The sequence below is a fragment of the Vanacampus margaritifer genome, chromosome 14 (genome assembly GCF_051991255.1).
Source record: "Vanacampus margaritifer isolate UIUO_Vmar chromosome 14, RoL_Vmar_1.0, whole genome shotgun sequence".
NCBI lineage: Eukaryota > Metazoa > Chordata > Actinopteri > Syngnathiformes > Syngnathidae > Vanacampus > Vanacampus margaritifer.
Window position 1 is genome coordinate 2966018 of NC_135445.1, and position 26299 is coordinate 2992316.

At 41.6% G+C, this 26299-nt stretch overlaps 1 protein-coding gene across 3 annotated transcripts; it reads right to left on the reverse strand.

Moving 5' to 3' along the window:
* Positions 1 to 1724: 1724 nt before the first annotated feature.
* On the reverse strand, positions 1725 to 26252 carry lhfpl2a (LHFPL tetraspan subfamily member 2a). Of its 3 annotated transcripts, none has more exons than XM_077543141.1 (3): positions 26027 to 26252; positions 3224 to 4927; positions 1725 to 2112 (listed from the first exon to the last, which is right to left on the reverse strand). In XM_077543141.1, the coding sequence occupies exons 2-3, from the start codon at positions 3660 to 3662 to the stop codon at positions 1856 to 1858; spliced, it is 696 nt and encodes a 231-aa protein (XP_077399267.1). In that variant the 5' UTR covers positions 3663 to 4927; positions 26027 to 26252; the 3' UTR covers positions 1725 to 1855. The 3 variants fall into 3 exon arrangements, with proteins under 3 accessions (XP_077399267.1, XP_077399268.1, XP_077399269.1); XM_077543142.1 differs by lacking the exon at positions 26027 to 26252 and adding an exon at positions 8904 to 8953; XM_077543143.1 differs by lacking the exon at positions 26027 to 26252 and adding an exon at positions 8581 to 8897.
* Between the last annotated feature and the right edge of the window lie 47 nt (positions 26253 to 26299).

Consider the following 26299-nt stretch of genomic DNA (forward strand, 5'->3'; position numbering starts at 1 on the left):
TGTGGATTACATCCCATTTGCATCTGACTCAAACACGCCTGCGTGCGTTCGTTTTATTCGTTTTCCATTTTATAAATATACAAAAAAAATCCTACAATTTGAAAATAGCTAAGCCACACTTTAACTAACAACAATATAATAACTACATTTAGTTACAGAGTAGTTTTAAGTTTGTTTGTTTTTTATCCTCTGTATTTCCTCATTAGCGCGTCCACGCCAGCTTGCACTTTGAATATCTCGCGTGTGCGCATTTACCTCGCTTTCACTCAGGATGACCTGCAGCCACTCTCATTATTATTATTATTACTATGATGAATATTGACATGACTTTTACTACAGTGATGGAAGTTACCTTGAGAAGGAATTCAAGCAATCCAAGTGCTATAAATGTGAAGGAATTTTTTTTGTGATCGCACTTGCCTTATACTACTTACGAAAAAGCCGTAAAAATTTCAGTTCCACGAATTTGCAGACACTGCTCCAGAATTTTGTTTTTTTAAATCTTGTTAATTTCAAGGTGTCTTTCTAAAACACTTAAAAAATGGTCGTAACACTGACAATCAAAATGATTGGGGGGGTATCATGTGTGACAACGTTTTACCGAGTTCTGAAGATTATTGTGCCGGTTCAGACTTTTGAGTTTGCACGATGACAAAATGGTGATGTTTGTATATTTATTGTTTCCAGATGAAATAAAATTCTTCTAAAGAATCTTTTGGTTTTTCTTCTCCGTGAAACTGTTGAAAGTGTACTTAACGCGTGTACTGTTTATCACACGCAACTTGTACAATTAAATATTTGGTGCAAGACAGATTGCACTAGCAGCCATGTGACGCTAGAGGGTGCCATTTCACCCTCTGTCACAGCTGTGTGGGCACATTAACAGTACTACACAACGTTTAAGTTTAATAGTTTCCGGGGGTGAGGGGGTATTCCATTTAACTAAAACTGGTAGTTTTTCAGTTTTAGTTATTGCAAATAACACCAGGACACGCAATACACACACAATGAGAGAGACATTAACACACCTGATATGCACACTGCACACGTACTTTGACACACGTCTAAAAACACAACATACATGGGTTTCCATCCACCCATTCTTATTCGAATTTTCAAGAAATGCGAAAATAAAACTGAATGTTAACGCTAGAAATTGGAAAAGGGCCCAAAATGCACACACAAAAAAAAAAAATTTACACTTAGAGGGGGTGAATTTTGAAGCGAATTATGGCTATGGAAACAGGTTTGCGAATAACATATCGCTTGTTTTTACCGGATTTTACGTCACACGTACATTTGTAGTCCCATAGCGCGATAAAGTAAGGTATGTTTTGGGTGGGGGGGGGACGAAACAGAGATATTTTGGGGAATAATTAAAGAAGCGAATATTAATGCTATTTTAGATGGAAAGCAGCAAAGAAACGCTACGGTTTATCAAGAATTAGAAAAGCAAACTCATACGACGTCATCCCACGGCGCAGTCGCTTCCGCTTTTTCTTCTTCTTTAAAATTACTGGTGGTGAATCATATCTCTATGGTGTATAGCGCCACCTACAGCGGCGGAGTCCCCTTCAATATTCGCAAAAGAAGAACAGATAAAAAAGTGAATAAGTCGCATGTCCGTTTTGCGCATTTCCAGTAAATTCGCTTAAAAAAATTGAAACAATTGGATGGAAACCATATACATACACCTGGAAAAACAAAGAGCCAGTGGACACTGCTTGATTGTTCCACACAGAGTGGATCTTTTTTTATTGGTTGGAGTGGCGTAACCCCTGAATGAAAGAGTGACCAGATTGGAGCATATTTACAGGTATTTACAACGCGGCGGAGTCTTTGGCGTGGGCGGCGTTCAGAGGAGGCAAATGAGGCTCTTGCCCTCCTCGATCTCCTCCTGCACCTTGTCGCTGGACGTGGCGATTTCCGCCTGCGCCGAGAAGACGGCGCACAGGAAGGTGAGCGCCGTGCCGCCGGCGGCCGTGTAGAAGGCCCAGCCCATGGAGCACAGGCCGGCCCGGTACGGCGCCGCCTCCGCGCCGCAGTACAGGCGGGCCTTGTCCGAACCCCAGCCAGCTGGGTACAGCATCAGGCCCAGGATCAGGAACAAGCCTGGGTGGGTGGGGAAACGGCATGTTAATTGTGGTGTATCCTAATGTGTTTACAATCAAGTCATCCTTTTTTTTTATTTATTTTTTTTTAAAGAACAAAGTTAAATTTTTTCCTTAAAATAAAGTTAAGACTTTAAAAATAATGTGAGATTAATTTTCAAGAATTTGTCATTTTCCTAATCAAGAATTAGTCTCATTTTACTCATGAGTTTTTCCAAGAATAATACAACATTTCTTAAGAAAAGTTTTTAAAAAAATACTCAGAAATTGAGTCATAGTTTTTCCAATAGTCACACTTTTTTTGAAAAGCAATGTTTTGGTTTATATGTGTTATTTACTCATTTATTTTTATTTTTATTTATTTTATTAGTTTTATTTTTTTTTGGGGGGGGGTATTCTTTTGTGTTTACATTATTATATTTTTCCTGAAAATAAAATCTGACTTTAATGATAATGGATTCATTTTCAAAAATTTGTCATTTTCCTAATCAAAAATTAAAGACTCATTTTATTCAAAACCCTTTTTTTTTTTTTACAATTAAGTAAAAAATGTTCACAAAAACAATTGACGTTTTCTTAAGAATAGCTCATTTTTTCCCCCTAAAAAAATTGAGTCATATTTTTTCCAGAAACAATATACACACTTTTTCTTTTCAAGAGCAGTATTTTGGTTTATCTGTTTTTGTTGTTTGTTTGTTTTGTTTTTTGTTTTTTTTTGGGGGGGGGGGGGGTACAAGAGGGTATGCACACTTTACTTTTCAGTTTAATTGCACAAGTTATAGGTCACAATGTCAGAAAAAGTTTAACAACTATCTTGGTCACATTTTTTCCCCCCCTTCATATCACAAAAAGTTGGCATTTGTCCAGGGGGTGTGTACACTTTTTATACCTCCCGTCTAATACGCGTGTCATTGTGTGTGTTTCTATGGCTTTTGTTTCTCTTTGCGTGGAAGGCGTGGTGCGGGAGAAGGAAATGAAAAGTAGGTCATAAATTCTTTCCACATGTTGTTGCTCGACATCTGACGTGCAGGCCGGCCACGCTGATGGATTGAAGGGATGGCGCGCGCGCACGCACACACACACGCGCACACGCACGCACGCACACGCCTCACCGGCGATGCCTTGCAGCAGCCCGCAGACGTTGAAGATGCTTTTCTTCATGATGCTCTGGAAGCACATGGTGAAGACGGAGATGAAGGCCACGGCGCACAGCAGCAGGATGCCGGCGGCCAGGAAGATGGACGTGGCCTGCCAGAAGCCGCTGGCGATCTCGCCGAAGTGGACGGCGTACGGGCCGCACAGGACGCCGCCGCCGCCGCGCTGGAGGTGCGGCAGCTTGACGCAGCGGCCGTAGATGCCCAGCGTGGGGCGGTAGGCCTCGCCGGCCGAGGCCGAGGACGACGGCGACGAGCCGTGGCGGTGGTGGTCGGGCGTGCGCGGGAAGCCCACCAGCCAGTCGCTGCTCATGAAGGCGATGAGCTCGCCGAAGGCGCACACGATGCTCAGCAGCGTCCACAGCATGGAGCGGCACGTCACGATCACGTGGCACATGGTCGACCACTCGCCGAAATGGAGCGCCTTCGCAAAGTCCTTCAGGCCGCCTTCTTTCGCTTTTTCAAGTCCTTCTTTTAGATGTTCTATGAGTTCTACAGTTCTTCCTTCAGACTTTGTTCTTTCGGTCCTTCTATGTTTAAGTCCTTCAAGTCCTTGTTTCAGGCCTTCTTAAAGTCCTTGTATTAGACCTTCTTCAAGTCTTTCAGTTTGTCCTCCTCAAGGTCTTTTTTTAAGTTATTTTTTTAAGTTACCGTTTTAGTCGTCAAGCCCTAGTTTAAGTCCTTCTTTACATTCATGTGTCAGTCCGTCTTTAAGTCCTTCAAGTCCTTGTTTTGGGCCTTCTTAAAGTCCTTCAGTTTGTCCTCAAGGTATTTTTAAGTTCCTGTTTTAGTCCTCTACATTCCTGTGTTAGTCCTTCTTTAAGTCCTTCTTCAAGTCCTTGTTTCGGGCCTTCTTAAAGTCCTTCAATTTGTCTTCTTCCGGCCTTTTTTTAAGTTATTCCTTCCGTTCCCGTTTTAAGTCTTTAAGCCCTTGTTTAGTCTTTGTTTTAATCCTTCTTCCAGTTCTTTTAGCCCCTTGAGTCCTTGTTTAAGTCCTTCTTTACAATTCTGTGTTAGTCCTTCTTTAAGTCCTTGTTTAAGTCATTCAAGTCTTTGTAAACTCCTTTCAGTCTGTGTTTTAGTCGTTGCTTTATTCCTGATTGAAGTTATTTTACCCAGTGTGGTCCTTGTTTCAGTTCTTTCCTTCCTTCAGTCCTCTTAAGTTCTGGTTTTCGTCCTTCTCTGACTTGAAGCTTTTTCACTCCTTGTTTTCGTCTTTGTGTTAGTCTTCTATTCCCATCTCCTTGAAGCCCTTTAATTCCTTGTTGTAGTCCTTCTCTCAGTCCTTTTTGTCCTTGCAGTCACGTCATTCAGTCCTTGTTTTAGTCCCTTTTTTCAGTTCTTTGCTTCCTTCTTTCAGTCCCACTTTTCAGTCCTTTTAATCCTCCTGGTCCATGTTTTTGCCACTGTCCCCTTTTGAGTCCTGTTTTTACTTCTTTTTGTCCTTTCTGCTCCTTTTTTAGTCCTCCTGGTCCTCTTCAGTCCTTCCAGCCCCGGACAGTTTTTTTTCCGGTCAGCCGTCGACTTGCTTCGCCGAGTTTCTTCTTATCTTCTGACCGCCGTTTGACTTGCGGGCCTCCTCCTGGCTGTGTAGCGCCGGTCTCCGCCTCTACATGGTTTTAAGGCGGCGTTGCCCCGGTAGCCAGCCCGCGTGGGACACACCTGCCAGATAGTCAAACAAATCACTTTTTATTGCACGGTTAACTGACCTTCTTCTGTTTCGCGTTGGTGAAAAAGTTGAGAGGAAAAAAAAAAAAGATGGCTCTCAGAATCGGCGTGAAAGGGGCTTTTGGGTTACGACGCCATTCCGCCTTCCAGCTGGCCCATTGCTGCCGTAAAACCGCCACAGAGATACAAATAAACAGAAACGCGCCATAGTGACGGAGTGGCCGCGGATCCGGGAACCATTTCCTGTTTGTGGCAGTGCTAACGTGGTCACCATTTTTATTTTTTTTATTTTAATCCTCGGGATAATAGAACCGCTAACAAGCTTTCTTAGTTTTGTTGCCACGTAAACGTACGTGAAGCCATCTTGGCTCAAAATTGTCATTTGTACAAGATTGTTGACGTGTAAACGCATCCAAAGCTGGCAAAGGATCCAATTTTTCTTTAATTGTACAAGGTTGTCTTAGCCTTTTACCTTAAGTTTTCATACGAAAAGACTTCACCTGGAGCACTGTTAGGGTTTGTCTTTTTTCCATTTGTTTTGCATTTTTAATTTGTCCTTTTTCATGTTTGTCTTTTTTCATTTGTCTTTTTTACATTTCTTTGTCTTTTATACATTTGTATTTTCTCAATTTGTCTGTGTTTTTTCATTAGTTTTTTTTTATGTTTGTCTTTTTTGTCTTTTTCATGTTTTCTTTGTTTTTCTTTGTCTTTTTTCAATTTGTCTTTCTTTTTTCATTTGTCTTTTTTCAATTTGTCTGTCTTTTTTTCATCTGTTTATCTTTTTTCATTTGTCTTTTTTTTCCCTATTTGTTTCTCTTTGTTTCTACTAGCTCTTTGACTGCCAAAAACGTTAAATAACGTTTAGTAAAATCCTACAGAGGAGTGCCAAAGACGTTAAAAGACGTTTGTTTCAAAACAAAGGTGAAACTAACCATTTTCTATTGTTGATTACTGAAAAAACGGAATAAGGTAGAAACAAACTTTTTTTTTCTGATGAACGATGAGAGTCCAATCTTTTATTTGATAGTATGTGTGTTTCCATAGTCCAAACACATAATTTTCTGTGGCCCTTGAAAGATCAGTCAGAATGCTTAAATCGGCTGGCACCCACGGCATCCCTTTTCTGAAAACGTCTGGCAGTCAAAGAGCTAGTTTGTTGTTGTGATGTAAATGTTCCCTAAATGTTCAAAGGGTTCGACCTACTCGGGACCACCATTCAGGCTCTTCTTTTTCAGTTTTTTTTTTTTTAACTTTGTTTTTATTCGACTGTTGTGATGTAAACGCACCTCAAGTCTACAAAGGAACAGTCTTGTTCTGTTTTGTCCCACATTTAAATTTTTCCTGCATTTTTACGAGCTAATTGTCTTGTAAACGCACTTTAAGAGTTTCTTGGAAAGAAACTGTCTTGACCACTATTTTGACTCAGCTTTTTTTCTTTTTCTTTATTCAGTTGTTGTCGTATAAATGAACACTAACTCTTCTTAGAATCACACTTCTTGTTGTAGGCTAACATTGTGTCTCAACTTTTTAACATTTTCGTCTTCTTTGTTTTTGTGATGTTAACATCGCCAAAGTCTTTCAAATGTTCAGACTTCCTTTTGGCTCAACATTTTCAGCATTTTTCTACTACTGCTTTTAAACGCACCTAAGTTAAAGTTCTTGAAGTTCTTCCACGTTCCAAGGACCAGACCTGGGCCGGACCTGGGCCGGACCCGGGCCATCGTTCTGGCTGAGCTTCAGACAAACAAAGAGAGCAGCATGCAAGGCAATGCTCGGCCAATGAGCAAGCGCTGCCGAGGGTTCAAAGGTCAAGCGCCCCGCCGCGACCTAGCGTCTCATCCGCGCAGCTGCGTCCAATCATCGGCGCTGCGTCACGTGTTTTGCGACACTTTTCCCGACAGAGAGGAATTAGCCTTCAAAATGTTTGACCCTCACAAAAAGAAGAAGCCTTGAAGGCGTTTGTCTCGGGGCGCACGTGTCAAGACAAAAAAAAAAAAACCTCATCAAAGGCGCTCTCGGGACGCCGCCAAGTCTCAACGGCGTGTGGTCGGTTGCGGCGAGGCGGGCGCTCACGGAATTGAATATTGAGGTCGTCACTTTTATGCGCGTGCCGGGGACGCGTAACTCAACGAGGATGACGAGGATCAAAGACACGTCACCGGCCGCGATGGAAACCTCCCGGCTGCCACATGTCGACGCGTGTCGTAAGCACGAAGCGGCTTACGTCGCTGCCTGCTGACTTTTTAGTGGCACAACAAAAGAGGGCGGCGGCGGCGGCTTCAGGTCCCGCACTTCATTTGCATCTCAGACATTCCTTTGAGGGCAATTACAAGTCCAAAATGTGGACAGTCAGCAAGGAATGCAATAGAAATATAAAGTGTGCTATTATTTATTTGTTTTGTTTTTCCGTGGGATATTTTGATGAAAGCACACCACAAGATGTTTTTCAGACCCCTGGGAACTGTTTCAAATTGTGGGAAAAAAAATATAATACGCCCTTGAAGTGGCTGACGCACCAAGCGACTAATTGTGGCCCGGCATCTGTTTGAGCGAGAAAGCCCGAAGCATCGTTATCTTTGTGAAGGCAGACTTGTTGCATTGGATCTTTTTTTTTTTTTTGCATTTCAACAATGAGGCTGTTGTGCTTATCAGCGGTCACGTGACACCCGGGCAGCCGTTACGCTATCAGGCGCAGGCCGACCTCGGGTCAGCTGCTTAATGGAGTGCCTCAGGGTCGGAGTTTTTCTCTCTCTTATCTCTTCTTTGCATGCTAAACAAGACAGGAACTGCAGTGTTTCCTTTTGGACTTCACAACATGACCTACATGAGGAATAAATCGTACACATTGAGAAGCTTTCTTTCTACTCAAATGCTTCTTTTTTTTTTTTTATCTTACTTTTGACTCTTTGGTAATAACGTAGCCCCAGTTTTTTTTTTTTGCTACGATGAACATCTTGGAGATCTAAGACGTTCACACGACCATTTTTCAATAACGACACACACATGCAGTATCATTTTAGTAGCAAAGAAGGTCCCATTATAGAAAATTTAAAAATGTGTGACTTTTTATTACATGCTATGAAGGGGGGGGGGGGCAACATAGCGCCATCTATTGGACAAAATCTAGAGACCATACAAAAACCTCACACTTCAAATACACTAAATCTTACAAAAACAATTTTTTTGAAATATTCCTTAGCATCTGTTTTTACTCTCAGAGTTATTCAAAGGTGTGCTTTCGTCAAGCTTTTTATTTGTCACCCCCACTCGTAATGGACTTTAAAGCTGACACATAAAAGAGAAAATTAAACATATTACTGCAAATTTAAACACCGGAATGTTCAACCTACCTAATTTCATCTAGTGAAAAGTCTGCTAGCTTACATAATGCGAAACACCACAAACAAGTTAACGGAAAATAGCGTTGATGTTAAGGTAATTATAAACCTTCAAGCAATTTCTTCTTTAAACACACACACGTCAACAACACGTACAATAATACAGACAAATAATCACTGCTTTATGTGAACAACAACTCTTACTTTTGGGAACTACCATATTAGTTGGGGACCTTCTCTGCCTCTTCTTCTTGTTGCCAAAATTGACATTTTAAACCTATAAGATTGCATTCATTTATGTGAACGTACCACCGGGATGACGAATGGAGGTTTTTGCGCCCAAAAGCAGCTCCAGGTGACGTTCGCAATCCCAACAATGGGCTTAGTAGGTCGCGTGCAGATTTTGGACGCCGAATCCTTCCTGGCCTTGTCACCAGTGAGGGAAATATTTCTGGTGTAATAAGAGCGGGACAGCAGAGTCAGCTTTTCCACGAGCCATCAGGCCAATCTTTCCTAACACTTCAGCACATCTGCGGCCATGTTTTGATCGGGCGGATTACATCAGCTCCACCGCACCACGTGTCCAGAAAGTCACCAAATTCAGGAGCCCCAAAAATAAACAAGAGTCCAACCTGTCTCCACGGAGGCTCCTAGTCCAGTTCTTCAGGAGAGCAGACACTCCAGTGGCTCTCCGGGACTAGGCCGCCTAGAACCGTTCCACCCTTAGCCCTCCCACGTCTCCTCTGATTGGCTACTCCGCCAGGGAAGGAAGGGGGGGGGGGGAAGGGGAATGAAGGGGGGGACTTGGTGAGAGGGTCCACATGGTGGCCACACTTGTGCGGCGAATCTGGGTTAAAACAACAAGCCGAGCTGGATCTCCCCTCTTTTGTCTCACTGGGCTTTTCGTCACCACTCTCCAACGAGCCAACAGCAACATCCCGTCATGTGGGCCCCGAGCGGGACTGTTCACAATCAAAGCCGATGAGCTCATCCGCATCGCAAACCTCCTCCAGGCACGGTCACATATGAGCCCCGGCCAGGATGCCGAGGGGTCCGTCCGGACCGACGTGCGGCAGATTCAGCGCTTCGTGTCGGGTTTGGCGGCTGAACTTTGTCTTCAACTGACACAGGAAGGACAAATGAGTTCCACATGTAGGAAAAGGGGTGCGGGGTTGGGGCCCAGCGTGGAAAGCTTGAGGAAGGAGGCCTCTGAAGAGGACCTGATGCAAACCAAGGGCTGACTAGTAAGCACCTGTTTGTCACGAGCAGATCTGGACTATGTGCGACGTTTCGCTTCATGTACAGAGCGGCCAAAATGAGGCAAAATGCGAGCTCGGGTTTCAGGTCGCGTGACTTAACTCCAGTCAGATTCAAATTGCCAATTTTAGGACTTGAGACTTGCTCAGCTAAACCTTTTCATGAGGTATTTTTTTCCAGAAAACCAAACTGTACCAAAACCAAAGCAGTATTTCCAACAGGAAATCATGCATGTCCACTTAATCCATTCCAGAGTTTGGAATCAAGACCTAAGATTTTTTTTTGAGAGAGAATAACTACAGGAAACTAAAATAAATATAAAAGACTACTAAAAATGGATCAACGAACATTCAACACACACTTATACCTCATTGAAGAACCTTGATGGTGGATGGAAGACATTTTCGTACTTTGCGATGAGTTCTTGCTTTTTTCTATCGCATTTCTCTCATTTTTCATAAATTGGCCGGCACTCTGAACTTTCTGTCATATTGCGTAAAAAGGTTTTCCCCAGACAAGGCGTTCTCCACAATCAAACAAAATTGTCCAAAAACAAATTGTACATTACTTGACAAGACTTCCTGCATTTTCAAGATAATTGAATTTGAAAAACAACCAGCACGGCATCTAACTTCTAAAACCCACAAAAACCAGTAAGCTTCATTCACAGCTTAGCTAAGCAATTGCTTGCTAAACATGAACCGAAAGCTTCATGTCTCACATGCGTTGAATTAAGAAGATAATGAATTCAAGGACAATACAGAGACATGGGGGCCATTAAAAAAAAATGCATTTCTTAATGTGTCCAGCTCACTCACGTACTGAAACTAAGTGCAAAGTAGCCAATGTGCAAAAATGTTATGACTGAACAGGATTGAATGACTTGATTTATGACCTGCTTAACCAAAGTAATGACTTGACTCGCTTGAAATTTAGTGCGGACCCGACTTCACTTTTCACTTGCTTTCGCTACTGCCGCAGTAATTGAGACTTGTAAACTTCAAGATTGAGGACTCGCATTGCACACTAACTTATGTGCATGTAAACAAACTAATTATCCACCCACATGAAACTATGAATATGCATGCTACATATGCTATGCTACATACAGTATTGCTTTCTGTCTCTCCGAGGATTTCACATGTGCAAGCAGTTTTTGGTTGATATCCCATAAAAGTGTCCAGATTCCAAAGTCGCCACAAGCACGTTGCGAGCTTCTACCATCAAGTCTATACATCTTCGATGCAAAGGTTCCAAATTAAAAAGCTGGATGCTGAAAATTTTTCCCACTAGGTTTTAGCCTCGGAAGCACCACCAGTAAATCTAAAAAGGTATTTGCAGCAGATAAACATTCCTTGGACTTAGCGAGGCCATAAAAAAAAAAAAAAGACAACGCCGTAAAAGTGTCGCTGGTAAGTCTAATTACAGATGCAGCGCCGTGAATGGACAACCGGTGCCTGGTAAAAGACGGATGGCAAAACGAGCCGCTTGGCGAACGTTTGTCAAAGGCGCACAGAGACATCTGACATGGCCGACAGACATGGGGGAAAAAAAAGAAGTTTTGGACATCGTCCAGGCCGCTCACATCAAAGCGAGAAAGGGCCGAGCCGAGACAGCAGCGTCGCCGGGCGTAAAACATCAGCGGCTGTTGCCGGTTTCATCCTCGCTTGTCGGGGACGTGATCGATGGTCTCGTGAAGATCGGACCGACTAAACTTGCAACGAAGGCAGATGTACGGGAGACGCGAGTAATAGCGCCCTCGATACATCGTCAGGATGTCAGCGATGAGAGTCTTGAAGGTTAGCTTGTAAAAAAAAAAGAAAAAAAAAAGGGAGAAATTACGACCTCACTTTGAAATGCTTCATACGTTCATTGATTTTGTCAGTGGTCTCGATGATGGTCAAATTCAACCACAGCCGCTTGCTAATCATAATCACGTGTTGTTCTCAATCAAAGTCACTCAATCCATTTGGTCCCGCTGGTGACCAACTAACTTGCGAAATTAGTCCAAAAACAACCGGGTATAATTCAGATTTGCGTCAATCGGCGCTCACGGCATTTACAACACTTTGAAGCAATGAAAAGTCCGTCTCACTTGAAGAGTTGCCCAAATAAGGCGTTACTACCGTTTTACCGTAGAACTGACACATTAAACAACTGAGAATTAAACACATTTCGTACTGTAAACATTTTCCAAGATGGAAGCTGACTTCGTTCCGTCCGCTTTGGATAACCCCGTCCGCTTCCGTTTCTTGCTGAGGGACAACTCGATTTGTTCGGCCTTGGCAGAGGAATACGCGTCTTTTGAGTCGTTCTTATTTGCACGCGGGTCGCATCACTACCGCCAGGTCCGCTTGTGTGGAAAGAGAACGGCCGCCGAGGAGCAAACGTGTGGAAAACAAAAAAAAAAGATGGAAGATACAGATGGAGGACGGAACATTTGGCACTGGAACCCGTCGAGAGTTTTCCAGTAGAGGGAGAAAAAAAAGAATAAAATCACATAACGGCCACATAAAAGCCTGCTGCGAGATGCAGGTTACCAAGCGACCGCTCAAAAGAGCCAAAACAAACGCGGCGGGGAAAAGTATCCGATAGCTGACGGTTGCACGGCTCGGCCCGTAAAAAAAAAAAAAAAAAAAAAAAGATGGAGATGATCCACAGGGAGGACGGATAAGATTATTGTCTGCAACCGGAGAAGCCGAGCGCCGCGACCATCTGGACGCCATGAAGACCCCTCGACCAGCACGTGGAGGCAGATGTGGAATATGCAAACAATCACAGGAAAGAGCGGCGACCGCTCCAACGCACTACATGTTTAGATCCATCTGTACGTCATTACGCATAATAATAATAATAATAATAATGCACACATTATACGGATGAAAGCTTTGGAACGGATTCCACTAACAGGAAGTGACCCAAAAAATTGTGGTCAAAAGACATCGAAAAAAAATAAAGCAGCGCTTCAGCATAAACACGGATGTGTCGAAGGTAAGGAAATCCCAAAAGTGACGTCCCGGGGAAGCCGGCGTGGGAAAAGAGGGCAAGAGAATAATAGTTGCTGTAAACAGGCCGTGCACCTGCGGGGGCCGCGGGGGCACCGACACCTCCAAACGGGATCCGGTGGATGGAGCAGAGTGTTGGCTGAAATACCACAAATATATAACATGTGCGGGGAAAACAACAACGTGCCTTCTAGCATGATGGAAATGCTATGAATGTTAGCCAAATTAGGCTAACTTGAAGTTGACGTGAAAACAAAAATGGCGTTGGTTTGGCAAAGGTGCCCAACGGTTGGCCACGGCGCCAGGAGGAATTTCACGCAGAGCAAACGAGCACAATGGCGCTAAAAGTGAAAGCTAAGTGAAACGGAGCTAAATTGGGGCTTGCATTCTTCGCACCTTTTTCCTTGCTGACGGGCTGGGGAGTTCTGAGGGGCCCCCGAGTAACTCTCGGTTTCCCACTGTTAGCACTCCAGAGCGCAGGGGCCCTCGGGCTCGACACTGCATCCATTATGTTTAACCGTTTCCAGCCCCACCTTAGGCCCCCAAATAGCCCCGGGATCCATAAACGATGATGGGGGGGTGGGGGGGGGGGGGTGTAGTAAAAGCCTGCCGCTGCAAATCCCTGCGCTTCTGTTTTCCAGGCCAGACGCAGGAAATCGGTAAGTCGGCAGAGCTCGGGTGCAAGGCATTTTCTCGGATATCGGCAAGCATTGTTCCCACCGTCTTTTGTGTCGAGGATGAGCGCACCTTAATCCCGACTTCCCCCCGAGGCGCCGACCTGCTGAAATTCCCACAAACGACACTGGCGGAGAATTCGCAAGCGGATTTATCCCAACGGCCTTGGGGGGGGGGGGGGTGCAAACGGATGATGGAGGTACTTCCAACTTGACCTCATACTCAAACCTGCGAGAAACTAAATGCCGGAACAACGCCAAGCAAGAAGGGCGAAAAGGGGGTTGGTATTCTCAGACAGATGCTTAAGTGCTAAAGTTATTTTTTCAAACAGTGACAACTGCTTTTGACGCAACAGGTGCACGGGTCAATGTCATCAGTCATGATTCCAAAACTTCCACCCTGGTCTCAGCCTTCCCGGGCCCTGCTACGGTTCTTGGTACGACACCCAAGCATTACGTTTCTGATCTGACATGTAAAGTTTTTCGACAGTGACAATTACAGGGTCCAGTCCGGTTATAAAGGTCCTTAAAACTAATAAGCTGCTTGAAATTTCGGACCATCAGGTAACAATCTAAAAAAATTATGTATGAACAAACGTAACAGTAAACATCAAAAAGTTGCATTTAAACCGTTTTCAAACTTTTTAAAAATTCCGACGTTTCAGGAAAAAAAAAAAGAAGAAATTAGACGCTAATCATTTCAGGTCATGATGGACTTATTCAGGTCGATAAATGCATGTCGGACAGTAAACGTTGCAACTTTTGACAAGGTTAGCGTGAGAAAAACATCGGAATTAAAAAAAAAAAAAAATCATGTCAAAAATGTCACACGGTAATCGTTCCAACATGCAACCAAAAATAATGTGGGATTTTCATCTTCAGATTTTTGTTTCTTCAGAATTTTCCAGGTAAGCAAAACAAATTGCTAGTGATCGTAACGGCGAAGAAAGCAGACCAAATTCCATCCAAATCGATTATCCCGGACTCACAAGAAGACAAACAAAGAAATGCACGCCACGTTTCAAGAAAAATGCTGAACTTGACCAGGACAGAAGCTGAAAAACAAGATGGAGATAACAGGAAACAGGCGGCTGACATCAACCCAAACTATTTTGGACGTGACAAATGATCACCTTGTTTATTATCGTTGGGGGGGTTTCCCACTTTTCAAATGACCTTCACATGTGGTCCCCCGCTCCCTTTCGCCCATGCCATTGTTTTCCCCCATATTGGAAAAACATACCCACCCTCCCCCCCCAACAGGCCTGCCTCCGACACCCCTGACTTCCTTCTTCAACCTGAAAAATACCAGCAGACTGATTTCCAGAGTCACCGCAAGACGACGGCTTGCCTCCATTATCCTAATATAAATATATATATATATATATATAAATATATAGCGTAACTGTATTGTGTCGAGTACAAAGGGGATGAGTCGGCATCTGCTGGAGATTTTGATTGACGGTTCCTTACACTGGTAGGAGACAAAGGCAGGAATTGGAAAAGCTTTGAAGTCTTGCTCAGAAGAGGCCCAAACGCATCAAAGCGAGAAAAGCAGGAAGTCTGGTTTGTTTTTAGTCGGAACGCCTCCTATGGAAACCTTGAGCCAAATGTTTGGACAAAGTTAAAGACGCGTCGTGTAAAAGAGCGCCCGCGTGGAAACTCAGGACGGACTCCCCCATGGCCAGTCCGAGTGATGACGATGATGGGATGAAACGGTCAGCGGTTACGAAACTGTCCCACGCTTGATGACTCAAATCGTCATATTGAAACGTTACACGGCGTCATTTCCATTTGATTGAGGAAAGGATTTTCTCTCATATTCACAAAGGAGAGCGTTTCTGATTGGCTCGCCTTCTCTACCATCTTTAGATTGATTGCGCGAAGCGTCCGTCGAAAAGACGACACCACATGAGGTCAACGGCTCGGAAGGGATTCACATTTCCAAGTGTGACGAAATCTTCGATACCTTGGCTTGGACCATACGAACATTTATCAATCGGGTATTGTCGGGATGAGGTCGTTGATTACGAACGTCTTCCTCTCGAAGGACGTGCTTGTTCAAAGCATGTTTTCATTGTTACAGTGTTGAATCTTTTTCCATCTGGTCGCTGTCATGACGTGCCTGATTAAAAAAAAAAAAAAAGGGGGGGTTGACTTTTGAGAAGAAGTATAAATTTGAAGGATGGTTATAGAGGTTTTTTTTTTTTTTTGCTACGTACTTCTCAAAACACAAAGAATCTTGTTGAAAAGTGAAATTTGTCACATGGTGGAGATGTAAGGTTTTTTTTTTTTCCATCAGGTAACGGCCGCCGGTAAAGTAGGTCATCAACTTGGGAATGTCTCCCTCCTTTAGGCCACTCAAAGTAATGACACGCATACATCAGACTGGAGATAATTAACTAATGGCTCTCCAACCCCCCCCCCACCCCCGTTTTACACGATCCAGACCTCAGTTCACTCACAGTTCACCGGAGCAGAAAGTAAAAGCATCATCGCTGGTCAAATGGAGCGGATTACAGAACTAGTATAAAAAGTACAAAGATGGGCTTGCGAGGATTTTCTAGGGCAAATAATCAACAGGAATTAATGGGGGGGAAAAAAAACAGGAATTAATGGGAATAAAGCAGGAATTTACCAAACTGATGGTAAATTCTAGTACCCAACAAATACTGTAATTCTCATGGAAATTTACAGGACGCCTTCCCGAAATTTGCCGGGAACTTTTCTACCCTTTTTGCAATCCCGGCGTATAACAAGCCGTGCCTACAAATGATTAACAAAAGGATTTGTATTTGTTGGGGAAAAAAGACACAAACTCGGGGCTGTTATCACGGATTCAATAACCAAGAAATGTAATCAAATAAAAGTCGGAGCGGACGCTCGGGAGCAAAAAAAGCTGCAGTTTTCGCAAAGAAAACTCTGGAATAACCTTGGAATAATATGCAATTCCCACACCGGCTTCGGTGGGATCAGCAGACGTGACGACGCATCAATCAAGCATTTTCGGACTCTCGCGTGCTTTTTTTTTACGACGCAACGTAAATAAAAGAGCTTTTTTTTTTTGCAGACGGTTCATCGGAACACGCCGGCCGTCTCGAAGGGCCTGAACTCACCAGATGAGATTTGCCGGCTATCATCGGCACCCGTATTCGCACAGACGCGCTCAGCTCGCAAACGGCTCTTGGCAAAGGGGCGAGGTTGGATGCTGAGCGCTTCCACAGCTGGGGGCGGCGGCCATTACGCGGGCCCGGGGGATGTCTGGAGGTTTGCTCGCAGCAGCCAGCGCCGCCACAAAAGACTCTATTCAGACGCTCTTTGGGGTATCCCAGGGTTTGAAATTAGGAGGGGAAGTAGGCGGTGCTAACTTTTGTCTTGAGGGCGGGACCTTCGACAAGACGTTTGGTCAAGATCTGACCTTGTGGAGTTTGCAGTTTGACTGCATTCATCAAGTTTTTGACGGCAGTCAAAATCTCAAGGGACAAGTTGGTTTTCGAAGGGTCCAAACAAATGGACCAAAATGGGAGACTACACCAGTGTCTACTGGCATACTTAACTCATCCACTGCCATTGACGGCTATAGACGTAAAAAAATATATATATATATTTGAACTATTTCTATTTAACATTTTTTCCCACTTTTGTTAACAAGAGAATGAAAACCTAGAATTTTTTGTGACATTTGTGATTAATCGTGAGTTAACTAGTGAAGGCATGCGATTAATTACAATTAAAATTTTAATCGACTGACACCCCTAATTTTTAACTCATTCACTGCCATAAATTCATAATAAAAAAAGATTATTAAAAATTAGGGGCGACTAAAAAAATTTATTGTAACTAATCGCATGACTTCACTAGTTAACTCATGATTAATCGCAAATTTTATATCTGTTCTAAATGTACAATAAAAAAATTCTAGGTTTTCATACTCTTGTCAACAAAAGTGGAAAAAAAATGTTAAACTAATAGAAATAGTTTAAATGATTTTTTGACGTTTACAGCCGTCAATGGCAGTGAATGAGTTAATAATTTTTCTTTTTTTCTAATCGCATCACGCGATAATTTTTTAAAAATTGTAATTAATTACATGAGTTCAATAGTTAACTCACAATTAATCAAAAAAATTTATATCTGTTCTAAATGTACAATTTTTTTTTTTTTAGGTTTTCATACTCTTGTTAAAAAAAAGTGGAAAAAATGTTAAACTAATAGAAATGGTTAAAATGAATTTTTGACATCTATAGCCGTCAATGGCAGTGAATGAGTTAATAATTTTTCTTTTTTTCTAATCGCATCACGCGATAATTTTTTAAAAATTGTAATTAATTACATGAGTTCAATAGTTAACTCACAATTAATCACAAATTTTTATATCTGTTCTAAATGTACAAAATTTTTTTTTAGGTTTTCATACTCTTGTTAAAAAAAAAGTGGAAAAAATGTTAAACTAATAGAAATAGTTTAAATGATTTTTTGACGTTTATAGCCGTCAATGGCAGTGAATGAGTTAATGATTTTTCTTTTTTTCTAATCGCATCACGCGATAATTTTTAAAAAATTGTAATTAATTACATGAGTTCAATAGTTAACTCACAATTAATCACAAATTTTTATATCTGTTCTAAATGTACAATTTTTTTTATTAGGTTTTCATACTCTTGTTAAAAAAAAGTGGAAAAAATGTTAAACTAATAGAAATGGTTAAAATGAATTTTTGACGTTTACAGCCGTCAATGGCAGTGAATGAGTTAATAATTTTTCTATTTTTCTAATCGCATCACGCGATAATTTTTAAAAAAAATTTAATTAATTACATGACTTCAATAGTTAACTCACAATTAATCACAAATTTTTATATCTATTCTAAATGTACAATTTTTTTTTTTTAGGTTTTCATACTCTTGTTAAAAAAAAGTGGAATAAAATGTTAAACTAATAGAAATGGTTAAAATGAATTTTTGACGTTTACAGCCGTCAATGGCAGTGAATGAGTTAATAATTTTTCTTTTTTTCTAATCGCATCACGCGATAATTTTTTAAAAATTGTAATTAATTACATGAGTTCAATAGTTAACTCACAATTAATCAAAAAATTTTATATCTGTTCTAAATGTACAATTTTTTTTTTTTTAGGTTTTCATACTCTTGTTAAAAAAAAGTGGAAAAAATGTTAAACTAATAGAAATGGTTAAAATTATTTTTTGACGTTTATAGCCGTCAATGGCAGTGAATGAGTTAATGATTTTTCTTTTTTTCTAATTGCATCATGCGATAATTTTTTAAAAATTGTAATTAATTACATGAGTTCAATAGTTAACTCACAATTAATCAAAAAATTTTATATCTGTTCTAAATGCACAATTTTTTTTTTTTAGGTTTTCATACTCTTGTTTAAAAAAAGTGGAATAAAATGTTAAACTAATAGAAATGGTTAAAATTAATTTTTGACGTTTATAGCCGTCAATGGCAGTGAATGACTTAATTGACTTCGATTGGCATCACTATTTGTTTTTCGTTCTAAACTTGCTGTGCGGGCCCTCCAAACACAGGCTAGCTCATTCACTCTCAGGTGTGTCGGAAGGGGGGGCGGGACATCCAAAGCACGCATGCCTCTGCCCCTTTGAGACCTCCGACACAGAAAGCCCAAATAAATAAATAAAAAACACAATGGAAACGGGCAAGGCAGCAGTTTTGACTTGATCTGTAAATGAACTCCGTGACATCTTTTTTTAATGGTGTGACATCACGCCGCTAACCTCCACGCTAATCCCCTTCATTAGACCTTCAAAAAAAAAAAAAACACTTAACACAGCTGCAGAGGCAAAAAGCTCCTCTAAAAAAGATGCCTTCTGCTCCCCGGGGCTCGCGCTGATTACACACTGGGCCGCTAATGCAATGATTGTCCCAGCACTCGCCAATTTCCTCCGCCGTGTGTGTGTGTTTTGTGTCGGTGGTGTGTGCGCAGACCGCACACTCGCACACAAACATGACATCATGGCACAATGACGAAGTCGGACGTGCAACAGATGGCTGCCGATTTGGGAAAAGCTGATTTATAATTGTTATTCTTCACACACAAAAAAAAAAAAACATGCCGGATAAAGAATGAGAGAAGGAATAGATCATAGCAAAAGAATGATGACTAATACAATGCACTAATTGAACTTTGGGCTTCTTTTCATACAAAAAAAAAAAATGTGTGGCTTCATTCAGAGTGGACGTTCTTGCAGAACTCCAGCATGTCCGAGCAATCGTAATTTTGATGGACTAACTTTTTAAAGACATTTATCTTGCTTTCTAGCACACACGGCTAAAAATGTTTAGCTAAACAAACAATGAATATGTATTTTTATTATGTCAAGTATCTCCATTGGCCAAAAATGTTGTGTGACCATAAATGAAAAGTGTGTAACATGCTAACAAGCTAAATAGCTGCAGTTTTACCAGCAGCAGTGGCCGTTAACCTTTGAACTATGCTGATGTCACTATTTCAAACGGAACAATCGTAATTGGATTTTCCGTCATATTGAGTTGTTGATTCTTGGCAAGCTTATTTACACTTACAAAAATATCACAAGTTCTAAACATGGTCAAGCTTCAACGCTGCTAAATCGAAAATAGCGGCGTGAACAATGGAGTAGACTTTTATAGACTTTCTTGTGGCTTCGTTAGTCACAGTTTTCCGATAAAGGCAGAGTATTTTCAGTGCTAACAACATTAGCGATGCCCGTATTGTCGTTTTGGTGTGTTGTGGAAACAACGCAAACCGCTATTATGGAACAAAAAATCCAAGAAACGGGTCACAGATGGTAAGCGAATCTTACAAGGTCGTAATCTTACAGGAAAAAAAAAGTCATGGTTTGTTAGCTTTGGCGAAATACATAAATAAACAAAATACCCGACTAAAATGGCTGACCTAGCAATGCTACCAACAATCCACCATTTATGAACAATAACCTTGAAAAAAAACAAGTCAAGTTAGCGCAGTGCTTAGAGAAATTGCACTCCCACCACGAAGAACCCGGGTACGATACCAACGGACTATCATATTAGGAAAGGGATTATAATTCCACTGAAATGATTTAAGCACATGCAATTCAGTTTTTCAGCATTCCCACGCAATTTCTGCAGAAATTGCACTTTGTCTAGTTGTATATATTGTGATTAAAATTATAAGAATCGAGGGATGGATGGAGGTCAGAGGCAGATGTTGAAAAAAAAAAAAGAAAAAAGTAGCAGCCGTCAGAGTGAACGATTTCGAACGAGGCGACTAGCGGGAAGTCATTGCTGGCGGATTGAGGGTTGGTGGGGGGTATTTTCTGAAGGGGTGGGGCGGGGGGGGGGGGGCTCCAGACGCCTGCCCCCGGGAGATGGATCACAGATGTCTGACCCTGGAACGCTGCAGTTAATTGTGAAACTAAAAGCCTCGCCTTAGCGTTCTGCTTTTATCTCCAATGTTTGGTCCCTTGGATCTTGTTTTCGTGTCTGAACAGTAAAGCTGTTTTTTTTTTCAACAAAAAAACACATCATTTAAAGACAAAATGTCAAATGTTAAGCGAAATTAGAATTTAGTGATGTTTAAAAACATCTTATTTTTGGGTTCCGTCTCATTTTAGCTACAAACGATAAAACCGGAATCCTCTATTGAGAATTCCGAGGTTACGTCACAAGTCAAAATGGCGGTCTTACGCTGCATTTGAAGTCACTTTTATCCTACTAGGAGTGTCGCAGTTCCACCCTCAAAATGTTCGAGGCAAACGTACACGACAAAAGATGGCCGATTCCGATAAATTGCTTGTCGTTCTGGCTCACACCGTCATTCCAAATCACATTGTGTCCTGAACATGTGTCTTGTATTTACGCTTTGAGGTCAGAACTGGTGGGCTAAATCCGATTTCCCACTTTCCTCGAATGCAGCACTTATCCTCGGTGAAAGGAGGCTTTCTGTTTATTTAAAAAGCATTGGATTTTGGATCGTTGTAGAAAATGCTGATGTTCGGAACTGTCAAACTCATTCAGTTTCTTGCGAAATAAGTAGCTTGTTTTTAATTCCATTCTGGTGTCTAAAAACGTCAATTTAAGAAAATAACACTTGAGCCAACACTTTACTCGTATTTTACGTTAGCTTTGTGTGACTGCGTCCGCGTGTGTGTGTGTGCGCGTGAGGTCCCCGGGGTCGCGTAACATTATCCCGAGTCAGTCTGCGAGTCACCTGGAGAGTCGTCACACTACAAATCAAACCACAGCTGCTCGGACCATTAGCCAGTCCTGCGCTATGTGAACACTACACCAAATTAACTTTTACACCACACGCACGCAGTCTACACATTCGAGTTGACTAACTCCGCAATAAAAACGGGCCAAGCAGATGATAAAGTCCAATCATTTTTGTTTGAAAAGAGCTGGTTTTGTTAGCGTTAGCTTGAACGGACAACAATGACATCATTGAGAACCAGCCAAGCTGTTGTCATTGACCTTTGGTTGCTCTACCAAAAATAAGACAGTGCGCTTGCTTGTATGTTTATTGTTTGTAATATTTACTATTGCTTACTTTTGTGTCAAATATGGATTACTTGAAAATACCTATTTGCGGTTTGCTATTCGCTTGAATGATGATTTCAGACACATGTGTTTTCGGGTCCAAAACGTGGATACGGGAAAAAAAATTAATTGGTAATTAAAGGCAGCACTGCATGACACTTAAAGGCAAAGCCGTTGGATGTTCAGCGTTATTTGTAGCGCACACAGCTGCGAGGCTTTTCCGTGACTCGGAGCCACATAACCATCAAACATTAGCATACAGTACAGCTGCGCACGACGGGTTCGACCCGCCGGGAGCATGTTGCCGCTTTGATCAGGAATATTTCGACATTTTGGCAGCGGCGATGATGATGATGATGACGTCGTCGTCAGCCCGACCGACTGCAGCCATCTTTACCCTCCCGAGAATAATGACCCCCCCCCAAAAAGAAGCTCTCCACAAAAAGGCACTTCACCCTTCCCCCACAAGTCCCCCCCCCTTTTCTTTCTTTCTTTCTTTCCTTCAGAGAGAGTGCTTTGTTTTGGCACCGGACCCCACCCTGTAAGCTCCACGACCCCCCCCCCCCCACCCACCCCCAACAAAGAGCCGCCTAATCTAATCAAAAGTGCATGACTGCCCTGGCAATAAAGTTTCACGCCAGTTTGTCGGCTCCAAAATCAGCTGTTTGGCAGCACTCGTAGGACAGGAAGCCACGTGGGAATGACAAGGGCTGCCCGGCGCCTGCTTGCAGTGTGATGAGGAAAAAAAGATGGATTCTTACCAGAATTGTCTTAAAAAAAACATTAAAAAAAAAAAAAAAAAGTAATTTTATGAGATGAATATATTTTCTTTTCAATTAAAAATCACAATTTTACAATTAAAAAAATGGACAGTTTTTTTTTTTATTTTATGAAATGTTCTTAATGCGATGAGAATATTATATGAAATTCAGACAATACATAAAATCATTTACAGTAATAGTCTGTAATGAGAAAAAGATGGATTGTTACGATAAATGTCTTCGCCCCAGCAGTAGCAATAAAGTTTTGTGCCACTTTGCCGACTCCAAAAATCAGCTGTTTGGCAGAACAAGTAGGACAGGAAGCCACGTGGGAACATTGAAGGCTGCCTGCTGCACTTTGTCACATTTCACATGGCCGTGACCTTTTTTCATCTTTTTTTTTCTTAACATCTCCGAAAGTCGGAAAAATGCGGATGGACGACGCAAACGAGCCCTCGGTAACATGAGACTGGAACAAAACAAAAAAAAACAGCTGTTTTATATAAAGGAGTATTAAAGCCACATTAAAACAAAATAAAAACTAAATGACGACAATTGAGATGTCATTTTATGAGAACAAAAATGGTTCAATATTTCCAGAAAATTGTTCTAATAAAACAAGCAAAAGGCTGGACTTCTAGAAAAAAATGGTATTACCTTAAAAAAATAATTGAAATCTGCCAAGCCTTGAATCATATTTAATCAATAAAGAAGATGTTTATGTTTAAGTATATTTTTTTAAAAAAACATCTGCTACTTATTTTTTTGAAAGTCTGAGTTAGAGAAAAAAAGTCATACATGAAAAAAATCAACACAAGCAAAGTTAGGAAAGAAAAAGTCATCTTTTCGTTTGAAAGGGAAGCCTCTTAATTAAAGTTGCGTGTATGTTTATTTTTATCATTTCTATATCCTCAGAAATGCTCCCAAACCTTCCAAGTGGGATTTCAGAATTTATGAGTGAAGACCAAAGTGTGGACAACTTCTGAAGAGCATGAAAGGCTCACCATGTGGCCCACGTGCGGGAGTTTGTCGTTTTGCGCCACACTCTACACTGTAATTTCTGTCCAACTGCACGCGTGACGACGGGACGGTCAGCTTTTTCCGTGCTTTCAAAGTATAGTAAGTAACGCAGCCTTCCTGGAGCATCTGTACAATACGTCTGCCAAGAAAGGCAACGCGGCACTTTTTTGTGGCCTCAAAGGAGGAGAGCGGCGTTCCGCAATCCGCATGGACGGGATAAATGAACTCTTTTTTTTGTGTGTGTGTGCGCTTTTGAACGAGGCTCTAACACGGTACCAGGAGGGACGCCATGCACCGGCAAAACGAAACAGACAAACATTGCAGAATTCACAGGTAGCTGCACGTCAGTGAGTGCTCGTCAACGTTTTCCTATCAGAACGGTAAAGACGTCCCTTGTTTCACACCAACAGTTTCCAGGCGTGGACTTGTTTTTTTTTTTTTTTTTTGCTTTACTGGGCGACCCCAAAGTGCTTTGTCACAGCTGACAACACTTTCGCTCGCAGTCACAAAAGAAGAGCAACCTTAGACTTTGTCCACTGATACACACCCAGAGATAACAAATGGCAGGCGTAGAGGCGTTGGCCACAGTTAACGTCACTTTGAAATGCCACTTTGTGCGAAACTCTGATTACGTGCAAACGGCGTCCAGTCACAGCGACGCTGCGCTCGATGCGTGTACGGGGCACATTTATCGATTTATGGATTTTTGATCAACTTTGTTGACTGTGTGAAATTCTTGACTACAACTCACTGACTCAACTAACTCAGCAAACTAACCTACTCACCAATTTACCCAACTAGCTAACTCACCGATTCAATCAGCTATCATTCATCTAACAACTAATTACAAAATGAACTCATTCAGCACACTCACTGACACTAAACTACCCAACTAACTTAACTCAGTCAAACCCAACTAATTTACTCATTCACACAACAAACTCACTCATCTAACTTGCTCATTCACTCAACTAACTCACACTAACCTACTCAACTTAACTCAACTGATTCAGTCAACCACGCCAATTGCTCAGCCGATAACCTAAACTTCCTCACCTAACTCAGTCAATTCCCACACCTAATTTAGTCACCAGCACAATTAACTCACTCAACAAACCAACCGAAACTAACTTACTAAGCCATTCACAACAATAACAACAAATTAAAACTAATTGACTCACTTGCTCACCTAACTCTTTCACCTAATCAACTTACTCAATTAACTAACTCATCCGTTACTCAGTTACTTCAATAATTAAACTAAAATTCGTGTGCCAAGCAATCATTCCATCGAGCTTGCTGTCTCGAGAATTCAACAGTCGAGGCCTAACTGATAATTTATCAATGCGACATTGGGCTCAAAACGGGAGTTCGGAACAATTCATTTTGCACATCTCTCGTATCAACCATTAATATCCATTGATTCACAGTAATACTGATTCTTCATTGTGTACATATGGCGAGAAACGATCCATCCCGTCTCTATCGCACTCATCCTCATTAGGGACTCAAGTGAAATGTATCCGAGCTGACTTTATACATCCTGGACTGGTGACAGACAATCAAAAGGCGCATATTGACAAACAATCATTCACACTTTCAGTTATGGACAATTTCAGGTCTTCAATGAAGCTAACATGCACGCATGGTTTTAGATAGTGGGAGAGGAAGCCCGAGAACAAATTTGAACCTCACCAAGTGAGACATCCTAACCTTTTGGTAGTTTGAATAGATGTCATTTTAAGGGGCAGAGTATTGATTTTGTGTGTTGACAGATTGAAAGCAGCCATGTTAAATCTATTGTTTAAATCTTTTCTTCAGAGCCCATCAATTATTTAAGCAACTTCCCTTCTTTGTTTATATTTCATTAACCTCAAACTCATCTGTTTGTGCAGTAAGACCCAGCAAACTAACGCCATGTAAACATTTTAGCATTCATGAAACCAAACACTAGCTTCTAGCTAGCACTGATCGGTATCGATCCACTATCGACCGGGAATAGCAGTTTAAATCTGATTACTTACTAAAGTTGTGTTTCAGCTATAAAATGGATGCTATTAACTGGGACGTTTTCGAACAGACGTAAATATAGACGGATATATAAAATAGATGCAAGTTTTGATGTCAAAACTCTTATTTTACATGTGTTCAAATTAAAACCAATCTTTCACAATTTGTTGACGTCATAGGATTCCTTCTTTCACTCTGCGGTAGATTCAGCACAAATTAACGTCCAACTTCTTTTTTTGTTCACCAAAAGAAGCTCGTTCGTCACTTTCAGATTATCTTAACAAGTGTCTTTAAAATATATCGATTATATCTATTTCAAATAAACGACAAAAATTAAAGAGATGGATGGACGCCTTATCACAAAAGCTTTCAAAACGAAACGTGTCTGTCACTTTGGCTTCGACTCGGAAGTGGAAAAGCAGGAAAATGAGTGGACATTCAGGAAAGTACACGAAAGTATATGAAATATTATCTCTGAACTTACGTGGGACTGAGAGATGCTGGAGGACGCTTTTAAAACTCCCACACGACAGATGACTCCTTTTGTCAAAGCGGCTGGATGTTTCCCCCTCTTTTCAGGGGTGAGATGAGAATCGGGCAAGCTTTCCCTTTCCTTCGAGTCAGCAGCCTTCTGCTCTTTTCTTGTTCCACGTCTTCCGGCGGACCGCAGAAGAATGAATGGCCGCCGCCAAACTCCACCAAGCTGGCCAGCCCAGGCAGCGGCGAACCGCTGCTTGAGTGGGCGTGATCAACTAGG

Coding starts and splice junctions, on each gene's coding strand:
- lhfpl2a (XM_077543141.1), bottom strand. CDS start 3,662: ATGTGCCACGTGATCGTGACGTGCCGCTCCATGCTGTGGACGCTGCTG. Junction 2,113..3,223: donor GCTGCTGCAAGGCATCGCCG/GTGAGGCGTGTG, acceptor CCACCCACCCAG/GCTTGTTCCTGATCCTGGGC.